This window comes from Miscanthus floridulus, chromosome 12, assembly GCF_019320115.1.
Source record: "Miscanthus floridulus cultivar M001 chromosome 12, ASM1932011v1, whole genome shotgun sequence".
Taxonomy (NCBI): Eukaryota; Viridiplantae; Streptophyta; class Magnoliopsida; order Poales; family Poaceae; genus Miscanthus; species Miscanthus floridulus.
The window spans coordinates 68765383-68780649 of NC_089591.1; the positions used below are offsets into that span (position 1 = coordinate 68765383).

At 47.5% G+C, this 15267-nt stretch overlaps 2 protein-coding genes and 1 pseudogene across 5 annotated transcripts; 1 reads left to right on the plus strand and 2 right to left on the minus strand.

Annotated features, from left to right (window-relative positions):
* Positions 1-15267, minus strand: part of LOC136497202 (protein TORMOZ EMBRYO DEFECTIVE-like) — a 76105-nt pseudogene that overhangs the window by 6595 nt on the left and 54243 nt on the right.
* Positions 67-4109, minus strand: LOC136497200 (protein TORMOZ EMBRYO DEFECTIVE-like). Of its 4 annotated transcripts, none has more exons than XM_066492982.1 (7): positions 3545-4109; positions 2328-2510; positions 1982-2131; positions 1155-1360; positions 611-847; positions 395-527; positions 67-234 (listed from the first exon to the last, which is right to left on the minus strand). In XM_066492982.1, the coding sequence occupies exons 1-5, from the start codon at positions 3878-3880 to the stop codon at positions 796-798; spliced, it is 927 nt and encodes a 308-aa protein (XP_066349079.1). In that variant the 5' UTR covers positions 3881-4109; the 3' UTR covers positions 67-234; positions 395-527; positions 611-795. The 4 variants fall into 4 exon arrangements, with proteins under 4 accessions (XP_066349079.1, XP_066349080.1, XP_066349078.1 ...); XM_066492983.1 differs by having other exon boundaries at positions 377-527; XM_066492981.1 differs by having other exon boundaries at positions 67-527.
* On the plus strand, positions 11198-15066 carry LOC136498001 (transcription factor bHLH96-like). The gene is made up of 3 exons (XM_066493921.1): positions 11198-12316; positions 12649-13212; positions 14568-15066. The coding sequence occupies exons 1-3, from the start codon at positions 11975-11977 to the stop codon at positions 14682-14684; spliced, it is 1023 nt and encodes a 340-aa protein (XP_066350018.1). The 5' UTR covers positions 11198-11974; the 3' UTR covers positions 14685-15066.

Genomic DNA, 15267 nt, shown 5'->3' on the forward strand with positions numbered 1-15267 from the left:
GGCGACGCCTTCGACCGCAAGGCGACGCCATACGCCGGGACGGTGCGGCGACAGCGACGCCGCGCTTGAAAATCCGCCCGGACAACTAGTCGCCTAGGCGACGCCTTAAAAACTATGCTGCCACTAACAAAATAGTTCTTTGTTTTCTTTGAGAAGGCAACAGAACCAACAGCTCCCAGATGGCCTTTGCCAATGCCAATACAGTTTTTTTCTTTCAGCATCCCATAACCTCACCTGTGTACAAAAGATCACACTCAAAAATAGGAAAAGCAGCACAAGAATGTACTCAACAGCAGTGAGGATTATCAAAAGAAACCACAAACAAAAACGTTAGGGTAAGTCAACATAGTTTTCAGGTCCAGACATCACAACTTACAGTATTATCCTTACTTACAGTATTATCCTTGCTCCCAGTTACAACAACTGTCTTCCCAGAAGCAGACACAGGTGCCAATGCAAACAACTATTTCGGTGTGGCCAGCAAGTACATAAGAACATGACATCGACGCCACATCATAAACACGGACCTGAATATGTAGGTAACGGTTTCATAAGTTTCAAGTGCATTAGCCAACAAGAACTGTGCAGACATCATTTACGAATAGCTCACCTGCTCCAAGTTGGTAGCTACAGCAAGATATTGTTCGTCCTCCCCGACAAACTTCAAGCCAAGAATCTCATCATTATACCCCTATTAGTCGTCTATATAGGGACAGTTCAAAGGTCCCATCATCAGTTCTTTTGGGACAATAGAACAAAAACTGCTGATCAGCAGTAACACATAGCAATCCTTGATCATTTGGCAACATAACAGCAGATGTAAAGCCCCTTCTTGTTTCCTCGTTCTCTGAGTTAACAGTTACATCAGATGTTTCCTGCTCGAATATGCAAAGACAACTATAGAAGACCAGAAAAGCCATTGATTGCATAAAAAAGGGCAGACCCAGTGCCGGAGGCTCCCACATGAGTGGGGTCTGGGGAAGGGATAAACCGAGACAAGCCTTTCCCCCGCAAAATCTACGGAGAGGCTGCATCGAACCCACGACCTGGTGACTCAGTGAGACAGCTCTCACCACTGCACCAGGCCCCATTGATTGCATGTACTACGGAAATATGCAAAGAACAAAGTAGGATATAAATGCAAACTAACGTACCTCTCCAAGCACCAAATACGCACGACCCCACGTTCAACAACTGTAAGAAAATAACCAGACACTTTCTCCTTTATATTTGCCACTTCTATGCCCAAACAAGCCAAGAACTCACTTCCTGATCCAATGAAGGAAACAGCTTCTATCATTTCATATGTCGGTATTGTCTTCTTTGAGCTGTACTTACGAATATCCCACGCGGTAACAATCTGCAGATGTTCCATATATTCAGAATTACCAGTAACTCCACACAGAAAATGCACACCACAGTAAACTCCTATGTTAGAAATATCAAAATTCAAGCAAAACAGGTACTCCTATGACCACCACTTTTTGAGCACAAAGGTCCACATACAAAATGGGACGAAAAGTTTCAACCTCTGACACTTCCAGTAAATTTTGACTGTTTTGAGCCCCACAACTTACTCTATATAGTTCTGAAGAGCTCATGGAGCCCTAAGAATATACTACCTCCGGTCACAAAAACATGTCGTTTAAGACAAAATTTGGTCAAACCTTAAAAACTAAAGACATCAATAACAATTACATTATTCAGTTTGGAAACATGTAAGTTATATGTGTAGATTTGTAATCAAAATATCTGCAAAATCTTTTAATTTGAAGGATTTTAAGAATATATTCTAGAAAAAAATGGCTGGACAAAGATAGACATCAAAGACTGTAAAGTCAAATTTGTCGAGCATTTTTTACCGTAGGGATTATGGATATATTTCAGTACAAGAGAAGTATAAATGTTTCACTTTAAAACATATGTAATGATAGCAGAATGGAAGCTCAAGAATACATAACAGACATGAGACCACTCATACCTTATCCCTCCCAGCGCTCAGCAATGTTTGTCCATCATCAGACAATGTCAATGAAGTGACTGCTGAAAAATGCTCTTTAAGCACAGCAACACATTTTTTAGTTTCAAGGTTCCACACTCGCACAGTGCCATCTTCACTTCCTGAAAACAACTGGAGATCCAGCACACAAAGATTATCTTGGGCTCACCAAAAGGAAGTGGAATACACTGCATACATGGAGGGAGGGGGGACCAGTAGAGCTCAGTAAAAGTAATACATTGATTTGAACTAACAAGCTCCCAGAGCCATTTTCAGCGATCCAGTTCAATAAAAGCACAATTCCTTATCTTCAAAAAATTGTCCTCACCAGAAGACTTTTTGGATCTTTGTGGAACATAATGGTCGTCACAACGCCTGTATGGCCTCTAAGGAAATGGGTGCAAAATCCACCATCCACATCCCATACGCAGACCTTCTTGTCTGCTCCGGCAGTTGCAAGCAAACCACCAGAAGCATGGCATGCCATGGCCATGATAGGACCATCATGTCCCTGTACAGCATAAGTTAAATACATTAGTTTACCTCAAATGGCAGTAAACTAGCATCGTATTAACATAATGGCATCAGCAAAATTTAATTGTATAAAAGATGTTGGCCTGTAGTGGTAAATCAGCCATACAGTCTCTAAGTTAACTAATTAATTAACACAACAATTAGTATGGCAGGATGAAGATCAAACAATGAAAAATTGAAAAGTTGTGCACATGCCCTGTAAGAAATTGGTATGTCTGATTATAACATCACGTTGATTAGTGGAAATAATAAAGGTATCCTTTATCTTTGCACAATTAACCAGAAAAAGATATGAAGGTAAAACTAAGACATTAAATTACAACATCCACATTTAATTTAACTTCGCACAAATCACAATTTATGAAAAGCAGTACATGAGGTCCAGTATTCTAGAAGTGTGCGATAAAATATTTTTTGTAAGGAAACTAGTAGAGTCTCGCTTGGAGGAATTCTGGAGGAATTTGGATGGTTTGGAGGAATGCTGGAGGGATTTGTGAGAGAAAAACACGGTTCCGGATGAAAAAAGAAACGGATCAAGCCGGGTTTAAGGGCACGCGAACGGGGCCTAATAGCAAAGCTCTTGAGAAGCTTCTAAAACTTCAATCCATTTAATTTCCCACTGTTACTATACCAATGAGGCAATGACCCCTATCCCTAGTTCCCTACCCAACACACTGTAACCAAGATATCAAACGAATAATGTTCCAGGATGAGGAGCTGGATAGCTTAGAATATGTGCATTTGACAGTTCTGACATTCACACAAGGATACAAGCTTCCTAAAATTGCTTGTTATGCCGTGCACTACATTCAAACTGTCGAAACTACTTCCAGAACTCCGAGATTTTTGTTATGCCGTGAATTAGCTCCGGATTACTTTATAGCTAGATACAGGGTCATCATCTAGCAGCATTCACATAAAATTGCTTTCCTGTGGTCGAATTCACTAATCCGTGCACAGCAATGTGGATACCAGGGAGCACCACGAAACACACGACAGCTCAATACTCACCTTCCAGCTGCGTATGCATGTTCGGGATGCGAGGTCCCAGACTCTAATAAGCCTGTTGTGGCCCGCGGCGAAGATGAGCCGTGAGTCGCGGGACAGCGCCAGCGCGGTGATGGCCTCCGAGTCGCCGTCGACGGGCTCCCCTATGGCGGAGGCGTCCGCGGCGGACACCACGCGCACCTCCCCACCGCATGCGCACGCGAGGAAGGCCTCAGCCTCGGCGCCGCCCTCGCCATCACCGCCGGGGGCGAGCCCGACGGCAAAGGGCCCGCCAGTGTAGAACTGCTGCAGGGAGCGGTCGCAGCGGTAGTTCTTCTTAAGAGCATGCGTCGAAGCCATGGCAGGTTCTGGCGGCCGCGGCAACGGCAACGGCGGGGGGGTCGTCGGAGCTAGGGTTTTGCGGCGGGGCGCGTTTGGTTGCCCGCATGCCCTCCGGCCAGGCCCGTCGCATGCACAGCCTGGCTGCCTGCCTGCCTCGTGCCAGTAGTACTAGTAGTCTACGGAGTAGTACCCTTTACAATGCCGGAACGTACGAACGGGCCATACGCGCGGCGTACGCTGGTGGCAAACGGGGTGAGAGGTGGGGGACCGGGCGCGGGCGGTGCCAGTGCGCCATGGCACGCGAGCGAGCACACAGTGTAGTACTCGTAGGTGGTGTAGGGAGCTCTGCGGCTGCCACCTCTGCAACCGCAAGCGTCTCCATCGACCGACGGCCGGAATTGAGGTACGGCACCGCGCCTCATCCGGTCCGGTGTCCGGGATGCCACGCCCACGTCATCGGGGTCGGGACGGGCGCCCCTTTCCATGCGCGGCGGATCGGCCCGGCGGGCGCGCAGCGCAGGGCCACGGACCGCGGTGTCGCGACGCGCACCGCGCGCATTATTGGCGGCCGGCCGGATGATGTGGCGGTGCACGGCCGGGCCACCAGCCTGCTGCGGGTGCGTAGTAGTACGTGCGTCGCAGCTGAGCCGCTTGGAGAGAATCTCCAACGTCCTCCTGCGCCTGCTGCCCGGTCGCCGGCCGGACTGCTGGTGCTGGCCCGATCCATCTCGTCGGGTCGACGTCGTCGCCAATGCTTGCAAGGCAAAAGCTGCACCTGGTATGGGGCTCTCGTACGTGCTGATGCAGATGCAGATGCTGGCCGTATCAATCGCAGTATGTTAACGTGCATTGCTCGCATCACCACATGATAACCACCACGCCATGCTCCGACGGGGACATGCATGCATGCACGTACGAGGCGCGGTCCACATGACACCATCCTTGCACTGCCCGGCAGCTCTGCTTCGACGCAGGGAGGCACCGCGCGCTGGGTTTTGACGTTTATTTTGTACAGCTCTGCACTGCATCTGCATGCCGACCCTTGGATTTGGATACACACCGAGCGAGCTGGGCCTTTCTCTGCACATGCACATCACAGATAATTTGCACCCCCTGTTCCTGCTTGGCGGATCAGAAACCCAGAGGCCAGGAAATGGCGTGTAATTAAGCAGGTTTAATTGGAGATTGATGGCCGGTTAAAGCTGCTCAAGTACGCATCGGACGTGCCGCGCTGCCGGCAGGGGCGGACCAACGGTGGGGGTGGGGGGCTAAGCCCCCTACCCATACCGAAATAGTGGAACCTCCATGAATTTTTAGATAAAGTTTTATAGTGTAGAAGGACTGAGACTTAAGATCCAGTAACAGTGTTGTTTAGTCCCCTCAAATATTTTCTGGATCTGCCGCTAGCTTCCGGTGAGGCCAAGCGGGCATTAAAATTGTGCCGGCCGACCGGTCTTTGTGTCTTGCAAACGCGTGCCGATATGGTACTGGTACAAGTCCACTGGTCTCCACTCTCCATTCGATCGCGTGGCACCAAAAACACACTGACTTCCAGTCGTCACGAGCCGCCCGGACGACCCGACCGCACGGCGCCATTGCGCGCACGCGCACGCTGCATAACAGAGCGGAGAAAGATTGGGTAACTGTTGAGGATTCGTCTACCGCACCGATTGCGAGATCCATTTTTCAGTCCTTGATCCAAAGAATAAGGCATGTAGGAGTTGTAAATAAATCTCGTCTCTCTTGCTCAATCCTTAAAAACATCACGCGAGAACACAAAGAGAGAAGTATATGGGGGGAGGCTATCACTTTGGTCGTCATTTATACATATAGTCCTTTTATATATGCAAAGTTTCTAAGGCATATTTGGTATATGTATGTGTGTGTGTGTGTGTGTGTGTCTATATATATATATATATATATATATATATATATATATATATATATATATATATACTCAATATAATTCTTATTTTTCGATGAGTCAAACAATTTAAACTTTGATTAAAATTATATAAAAAAGTATTAATATTATGATATAAAATAAACAACATTAGATTGCTTATGAAATGTATTTTCATAGTAAATTTTAATATTCATAGTATTTATTATAAACTTGGTCAAAGTTAAACTAGTTTCGATTGGCGCTAACCCTATAGTTGTATTTTTTTACGGAGGGGGTATGATTTCATCAATCCTCTAACTGATAAATTCTTAACACTCCCACACTCCCCCTTAGACGAATACCGTGACAAATGTGTGCCTCGTTAGAACTTGAAAAAATCAATAATAAAAAATATGGACAAAGGGTATATTATTGCCACTTAATGCACTTGCACATTGTTGCCTCATTACAATTTTACATGAGAAACTTTACGAAAACTCGTTAAGGAAAAGGAGTATAATTTCTTCAAGACATATCATGACTTTTGGGATCATATCACTTGAATTGTCTAGAATAATGGTCACGGGCTAATGTTCTTGGGAAGTTCTCCCCTGAACTCTGCGGAACTGTCCCTCTATGCCAAAGAATTCTTTCTACATTAAACATGTGTACAAAGAGCCTTCAAGGAAACAAAACTACTGCACAACAATAGGCAAGGACCATTTCATAACCTTATCTTACTTCTAAAACCCATGAAGTAAAATACGAAAGAACCGTACATAAACAATAAAACTTTCATTAACGATGTCATGATAGAGCCTTCAATGTAGACTTAGGAACTCACCATTAGAATAACACCTATGGGAGTTGGTTTCGTGTTTTAAGATGGTTTTAGAACTTTTAGTTCTGCTAGGGCAGCGACCACTTCTTGTTGCTTCGGATATGCAGAAATGATTTGTTCTTTGAAAAAAAATGCTTATCTCCTTTGTAGGTGGTACTTTCAGTTATCCATTGGCTCTGCACATGGGTTATGATCTAGGATCTTACTTTTCACATGCTTTGGTTGCAGCCCCATCGCAACAATTGGTACAAATAGTCATGGTGTTTTCTCCCAAGCACTTATCAAGTCTTAGGATTGATTAGTCATCAGAGTGACAGGTTCTTCTTTTTGTTTTAGACTGTGTGTTTTTTACGCAGAGGCTGCAAATATTATAAATTTCTACATCAACTCGATGTAATATTTGTGAATTAATTAAAAAAACTACGAAAATTTGTTGGGGGCCTCTGGCCCTCCCCACCTGGCCATTGTTGATGCCATTGGAAATTCTAGCGGCACGCATATTGAGAGCTTCACCATCAGGGCTCGTTCGTTTCAAGCGGAACGGAGCGTCAGAATCGATCCAGGCCGGAAGACAGCTGTATTTTATACCCGTCAACCATCACCGGAAGCGTTCCAGCTGAAAATCAGCCTAAACGAACGGGCCCTCAAACTGATTGTCCGATCACGCATCGGATGAAGAAGCCCAGTATGACAAGTTGCATAGGAAACATGCATATGCAGGTTACTGTCGGATAAATATCATCATGTTTGATCATTTCTGTTTTAGTATATTATGTTTGATCAATTCTAGATAAAAAATATAAATATTTATAACATCAGATAAATATCATTAGATTAGTTATAAAATATATTTTCATAATAAATTAACTCGGAGTCATAAATATGAATATTATTCACTAAAAACTTGGTTAAACGTGAATAACTTTAGCCGACACATAATCCATAATTGCATGTTTTCGTGTGTGTGTGTGTGTATATATATAACTCCACGAGAAACACAACAGACGAACACGACCGGAACGGCGTTTAGCGTGATTCGCTCGCTCGCCCCTAAAGAGTAAAGACACATGAACAAGCAAGATTATTGTGAATGTGCCATGCAGCACACGTACTTTTCCGATAGCCCTCGATTAATTTCCTCCGAAATAATTAATTATTGCTCAGTAGTAAAATGACAGTTGCTTAATAATGTTGACGCAGCGTACGTACATGCATTACGCTGCAGGGTGACTGACGATTGTTTCTAGGAGTCAGGACCCTACCAGATAGATACATGGTCCCTCCCTCCTTAAATGTCTGTCGTTTTTGTTTTTCGAGAAACAACTTTGACAAAATATATATTAAAAAATATTAATATTTATGATACATAATTAATATCATTGGATAGATATTTGAATCTATTTTTTAATAAATTTATTTAGAGATAGAAATGTTGCACGTATTTTCTATAAATCGAGTTAAAGTTATCGACATGTAAATTGTGAAGACTAACATTTAGGGACGGAGTGAGTAGCTGGTACTGATCATATCACACTGATCATGAGAGCCTCACCTTCTCTCATGCATGCATGGGAAATGCTGAAGATACTTTATTTGGGGATACCTTAATAATGTACTACTACGAATATTAGTAGTATATGCATGTGATCCGACCGATGGTTTTGCCTGTACTGAATGCATGCAAGACGGCAAGAGAACGAAACCACTGCATCTGCAGAGGATGAGATCGAGACGACAACGACCGAGACCTTTACATATGCTCAAGATTTGCGTGTGTGAAGTGGTTCAATAATCAATGTGCATATCATATGGCCTAAAACTAAAAGCTGGCTAAATTGTTATCCAAGTTGTATCCTATTGTGATATTTGTTTCCTAGTGTTCTGTGTCGTGTCAGCTAGTTGCCGCATGAGTCTGTTCATCGTGTGGTTCAATCCCACAAGACATTCCAAAGGGTATCTCTCTGTCGGTACTAGTTGGTACTATTGCTATAGTATAGTACAAACATACTCCGTACATTGCTAATATAGAATTTGCACATACAAACATATTGCTTATTGCTAGGTAGTACGTGCATATAGAGCCTAGAGTCTGCATCGCATCTACCAAAAAGTTGGCGGAGTAAACAAAGGTCGGCCGGAGTTGCTGTAGCTACCATGTGCCTCTACTACGACCACAAGAATAATGCTCAAGGCGACCTCCCACGTAGTACGTACGTTTCCATCGTTTTGAGCGTCTTGTGCATGATTTTTTGGTGCAGCATATATACACTGCGTGGGTTCGTGCAAGTCACGCTTGTTTTGTTAGTTTGTACCAAAGGTAGCTAGCTTGATATGTATGGTTACTGTATTCGATCGATCGTGTACTACATTGACAATGACAGGACTACCCTCTTTTTTTTTTTTTTGGTCCTGTTATGTAGCACTAGTTCAGCAGCATTTTTCAGCGAACGAACAGTATTTTCCTCTCATAATAATTCAGTATAAACAACAACATAAGATATGATTGGGGATAACGTTTGTACGTATAGCTAATTGCGTTCTATGATTTGGGAACGAAGTAAGCAAGTACATAATGACTAGATTAATTGCTCCTGGAGTTTATGTAGATAAGTGATCTGTCAGACTCCAAAAAGTGCGGTAGTACGCATACACAGCGCTTTATTGTGGCCTCCTTGTCTCGTTGTCGTTCTGCTCACTGTTAAACCATGTGCCTATGTTTGTCCTATACGATTTTCACCTTTTCATACATGTGATGTACTATTTTCGAGTAAACAAATGAAAAAAGTACTAATCCCCTAATTATATATTGAAAAACATTAATTTTTGTAAGATGTCACCGGATATATATATATATATATATACACACACACACCGTTTAATTAGTCACAAAATTAGAGAGTGCCTTTTTGAAACCCAACATGGTATAAAAAAATTAAAATAGAGCCACATTCAATATTTTGAAACTCCTTATCAAGACAAACTAATCCTTCCCAAAAAGCCAAATCAATATTTTATTAAAAAAATGCACGTGATTTAAATAATGATACTTTTCTTGACTTGAGCGAAAGGCGGGCCTGGTGCAAGCGGTAGAGTCTTACCGCCTGTGACCGGAAGGTCCCGGGTTTGAGTCGCAGTCTCCTCACATTGCACAGGCGAGGGTAAGGCTTGCCACTGACACCCTTCCTCAGACCCCGCACGGAGCGGGAGTTCTCTGCACTGGGTACTTTTCTTGACTTGAGCATCTACAAGAGTGCCATAAAAAATAGGCCAAACGCCATGGTTTTGTGTGATTGCAAAAATATATTTGGTGCAAAATAAAATAGTTCCTCTAAGAACAACTTATTAGTAATTTCGCTATCCACCTTGACATCCTTAGTCAATGCACGTGGGTCCATAACAATAACGACACACGGATTCTTCCTCCTCCTCTAGAAGCCCACGCCCTCGGCCTTTTACCTCCACTGCTAGCTGCGCCGCCCATCGTCCACCTGGCCCCTAGCTAGAATCAAAGGATTCGCTACCACCGTCCCTGCCTGATGTTGGCCTTGCCAACCGCCGGCGACCAACGTCACGCCATCGCCATCGGCTGCACCATCCACCAACTGCCCCCGTCGCATGGCCTCTGCCCTCCTCTAACCTCAATAGGAGGAGGAGGAAGATGTGGACCCCTCGCCCACGCCGCCGACTCCGCCTTTCGAATGTCTCTAGTCGCTCACTCGGTGGTGCTTCGCCACCTTGCTTGCCCCCCCCCCCCCCCCGGTCGAACTATCACCACCCATCGCCTCCAGGCCCCTTCATCTAAGCCTGAAGGACACTTAAGGTTCTCCGCCAACGGGCAAAACCCTAACTTGTGCAATTACCCTGTTCCAATCATGTATAAATAGATGCATGTCCGTGCGTTGGCAACGTCTTCAACACGTGCGCCAATTAAAGATTGTGCCTTTAGCCCGTGTCCGACAAGGGGCACACACAAACAAATTTTAGGATGGCGGCCATTGACCGACAAGGGGCACGCGCAGTCAGAATTTTGGGATAGCCGAGGAGAAGCGCAAAACTCTTTAAGATAAGAGGAACTTCTCCAATAATCCTTTTCATAAAAAGTTATACGTACAATATGATGCTAGTTTTTGGTGATGGGGCAAAGTGGGGCATTGATGGATTTAGGCTGTTGTTGGGTAGATACTTTTAGCAAAAGCCTATAATCAATTTGTACGATTTTGGTCCGGTGATAGAATTGCTCTTACTAAAGGGAGCATGCCAGTGCTAATACAGGGGAATGGTAGGCTTGGCATTGGCATAAAAAAACGTCACTGAGGTGAATATCCACGGAGGCTGGTAAATAAACACAGGGGAACGGAGCACAACAGCCGTAAAAACCACGGATCTGCTGGCACGGAAGAATTCCGGTCCGGTCATTCTGAGGGACTATACCAGCTTTGGGTCCCCTTGCTAACTTACTAGGCAGCATGCATCCATATACGGTTCGTTTGGTAACTTTCACTTGGCATTTATATGCACGGATACATGGTTCAAATACTTTCATTGGCCATACCAAGAAGGGACATCACCACACTCCCACACATCGAGCTGCGGCCAGAGCAGAAAATCACCCACGGCACAGAACAGAGGGGAGCCCACTGGCCACGCACTCATGCTATGCCTCCATAGAGTGGCAGAGGCGGGGTGAGGTGAGACCACTCCTCTTCCATCTCTCTCGCTTTCCCCCTCCCGCTCGCTTTTCAGCGGAGGAAGAGAGGCAGCGGCAGCAGTGAGAGAGAGAGAGAGAGCAAAACCGAGCCAAGGCCAGCAGATCACAGCTAGCTCCGGCCCGCTTCCCAGAGATTTCAGCTCCACCGCGACGTCAAAAGAAAGCGAGCTTTCGGTGGTAAACTGGTAATCTCTTGGAGGCATTGCGGCGGCGAGCGGGCGAGCGAGATCTGCCACGACGCGCCAGCTGCTGCAGAGGCCTGCCGCTGCCGCCGCGCCCATTGCCTGCCCAGTGCCCAAGCACAAAGCCCCCTCACCCTCAGGCTACTCCAAACTACTGCGCCGTCCACTGTCGCCCGCCCGCCCGCCCGCCAGCCACGCAATCTTATGCATGGCCTAGCAATCTGCGGCTTCCGACGTGCCGCGCCCACCGCCACCGCTGGAGAGTATAGACACGCAGATGGCACCAAGACCAGCACCGGCTGCCGGAGCTGCTGCTCGGTGCGGTGTCTCTTCTTTCTAGGGAGGGGGAGGCAACGAGGGCGCGCAGCAGGTGAAGAGGGCAGCCGCCGCTCCTAGCTGCGCGTAGCGTAGAGGCATAGAGAAGAGGCCGGACGCGTAGGTCCGTTGCAGCCTTGTGCGCGCGCGCGCTCTGGCCTCCGCCTAATCGCCGATCGACATGACGCTGGAAGCTCTGTGCACGACCAGCAGCGACGTCCTCGTCTACGACACCTTCAACGCCGCCGCCGCCGCTGCGTGCGCCGCTTCTGCGGGGACGGGGAGCTTCCTCTTCGGCAATGCAGCACCGGTGGAGGTGCCGCCGGCGTCCCAGGCGAACGGGGAGAACGGCGTGCAGCAGGTGCGGAGGAAGCGGCGGCGGCGGCAGAGGAGCACCAAGAGCGCCGAGGATGCCGAGAGCCAGCGGATGACCCACATCGCCGTCGAGCGCAACCGCCGCCGCCAGATGAACGAGTACCTCGCCGCGCTCCGCTCGCTCATGCCGGACTCCTACGTCCACCGGGTACGCGATCCTACTAACGCTACTATTCGAACCTCGATCACAATGGGATTCATAGTGCTTTTTTTAAAAAAAAACGGCGAAAGAATGTTTCCTTGCGAATCAGATATTCAGATAGTGGCACTGTTATTGTTTCCAAAAAAAAAAAAGTGGCACTGTTACCGTTTGGTCATCCCGTGACTTTTCTTCTTGTCAAATCACGCCTACGTGTACTAGTACTACCACCCCCGGCTGTTGCTTTGATTGATTTATTCAAATGTTTTTCACTTCTATATCTCAGGAGCTGAATTTTAAGATGTTTTTTAATAAAAAATAAAATTTTTGATGATGTGTAGAGCGATCAGGCATCCGTCGTCAGCGGCGCCATCGATTTCGTGAAGGAGCTCGAGCAGCAGCTGCAGTCCCTGGAGGCGCACAAGCTGGCGCTGAACCGGAAGCTGCAGCAGCAGCGCAGCGACACGGCGTCGGAGCGCGACGCGGCGCAACCGGCACCAGGCCGTGATGACCCCGCGTCCGCCGGCAACCCCGGCGCGGGCGCGGGCGCGGATGGCGCGGCGAGCAGCGAGGAATCGGCGCCGGAGCCGGAGCCGCAGGCGCCTCCGTTCGCGCGGTTCTTCCGGTACCCGCAGTACGCGTGGCGCCACGCCACGCCAACGCGGGAGGACGCTGCTGTCGTGGTCGGCGCGGGCGCGGAGGAGGCGAGCCGCGCGTCCGCGGTGGCGGACGTGGAGGTGGGCTTGGTGGTGGACGCGCACGCCAGCCTCCGCGTGATGGCGCCGCGGCGGCCCGGGCAGCTGCTGCGGATGGTGGCCGGGATGCAGGCGCTCGGCCTCGCCGTGCTGCACCTCAACGTGGCCACCGCGCCCGACGCCACGGCGCTCTACACGCTCAGCCTCAAGGTACGACGGCGACACTTTTCCTGATCAGTGACGAGTAGCAACGGTTTCTTGCTCCTTCTGTTCACGGACCAACCGTCGCCGTGAAAGCCTCATTATCCCTGCCTGAAATGGTGCATCGCCGTGCTAACATGCACTTTGGTCACCACTGCTACTATGCAAGTACATGACCAAATCCTCTGTCCCTTTATTTTTTTACACCAAAGCTCTCTGATACGGCACTTCAGTTAAGATTGCCAGATTAGTTTCTGTATTGGATACTAGTAACGACTAAATTGATCATGTTCATGTAGTCTGTGCGACTGTGCATCCAGCAATAGTGCATCTGTGCATGTACTGATTTGCACGTACTAGGCCCGTACTCGTCTTGGAAGGAAAACAGAGCCGTCTCCCATCTCTTGTTGCCTCATCATATACTAGAAAAACAAACAAAATGATGTCAGATAGTAGCATCAGGTCCACCGAAATTCAGGGAGAGGCATTTGCGTGACACCGCACTGCACCAGCGCAGAGGCAAACGCAGAGACCATTGTTCTTCACGCTGGCTTGTGCCTGCTGGGCCTGGTCTCCAAATACAAGACCAGTAGAACACAGTCCACAGTGGCTTCCCCTGCGAGCGCAGCACGACTGCAGCACAAGCCATGGGCGCTCGCTTTTGAGTTTTGACCAGAGATGCGGCCAGGGCGCGAAAGCTGTTTGCTGCGTTTGGCAAGCTGTAGCACTGGGCTTTTGACGTCCCTGTACTCCATCGTCTGAAACACCTTCAAATTCGAGCAGATAGGAGTACAGTGAAAAGGAAAGGTCGTGTGTTTTCACCGTTTCTTTTTACTAAAGGCTAGTACGTAAAGGAGAAAAGAACCATCACGGAGAATCTCTTGGGTATCTTTAGATGGCAAAATTTTCGACGAAATGTGACTGTAGCACTTTCGTTGTTATTTAGTAATTAGTGTTCAATTATAGTCTAATTAAGCTTAAAAGATTTGTCTTGTAAATTTTGTCTAAACTGTGTAATTAGTTTTATTTTTTATTTATATTTAATGCTTGTTAAAGATTCGATGTGACGAAGAATCTTAAAAAATTTAACATTTTGGAGTGGAACTAAGCCGGCCTTAGCGGAGCAGGCAGCTGGAGAAAGATCGTGTTGTGTGCCGCTGCCGCTGCCGCTGCCGCCGCCTTTTTCTAGTGCTGCGTGTTTCAGCAGAAGACTGATCGAGTATCATGTGTTTGTGTGCCCAGGAGCCGGACCCCCAACGCAGTAGGCAGAGGAGGCTTTTGCTTTGCACTTTTGCCTGACTTGGCGATTGATTCCATGTGTCACGAACATGTACTCATCTCCTCTCTCGCATGTGGCGCTGCAGGTGGAGGAAGGGTGCGGCCTGGCGACGGCGGAGGACATCGCCGCGGCGGTGCACCATGTCCTCTGCATCATCGACGCCGAGGCGAGCAGCAGGGCAGCCGGGCCTCTAGCAACCTAGCTAGCTAGGCAGGAGAAACCCACCGCCCGCCGACGAGGTCTGCCGGCGCAACACAATGCAGGCGAGCCGGGGGCATGGACTGCAGGGTGCCTGCTTTCGTTTCTTGTAAAGTGCAGTGTCGTGCGTGCGCGGCTGGCCAGCAGGACAGCCTGGTGGCGTAGGTATAGAGCATGTAACGGCAGGCAATAACACGCAGGTTCGTTTCTGGACTTGTGGTCGCGTTCGAGATTGCCGACGACATGCATGCTTGTGCGTGCCCTTTGTTAGGGCATGTTTGGTTCCCATAAGTCAGGTGACATATTAAGTTAGGCGACTGAAAATCAGTGACTTATAAGTCATGCATGTTTGGTTGTAGATGCCTTATAAGTTCATTAAAGGTGTGGACCCCACGCAAAAAAGGGTGACTTCTAAGTTTTAAGCAGGGGTGACTTATAAGTTGGTGGTGTTTGATAAAATAAGTCACTTATTTTACTTTTTAACTTATAAGTAGGTGACTTATTTGGAACCAACCCTTAGTTGATCTCCACCAGCTTATTGGGCCCTTGGATCTGCGTCTTGGTCGGGGGCACCCAACCCTAATATG

What these genes read in the sequence shown, in the direction of transcription:
- LOC136498001 (XM_066493921.1), top strand. Translation starts at nt 11,975, where the DNA reads ATGACGCTGGAAGCTCTGTGCACGACCAGCAGCGACGTCCTCGTCTAC. An exon ending in CGGACTCCTACGTCCACCGG is followed by an intron (nt 12,317 to 12,648) that starts GTACGCGATCCT and finishes GATGATGTGTAG; the next exon opens with AGCGATCAGGCATCCGTCGT. An exon ending in TCTACACGCTCAGCCTCAAG is followed by an intron (nt 13,213 to 14,567) that starts GTACGACGGCGA and finishes GTGGCGCTGCAG; the next exon opens with GTGGAGGAAGGGTGCGGCCT.
- LOC136497200 (XM_066492982.1), bottom strand. Translation starts at nt 3,880, where the DNA reads ATGGCTTCGACGCATGCTCTTAAGAAGAACTACCGCTGCGACCGCTCC. An exon ending in CATGCATACGCAGCTGGAAG is followed by an intron (nt 2,511 to 3,544) that starts GTGAGTATTGAG and finishes TATGCTGTACAG; the next exon opens with GGACATGATGGTCCTATCAT. An exon ending in AAGATCCAAAAAGTCTTCTG is followed by an intron (nt 2,132 to 2,327) that starts GTGAGGACAATT and finishes CTGGATCTCCAG; the next exon opens with TTGTTTTCAGGAAGTGAAGA.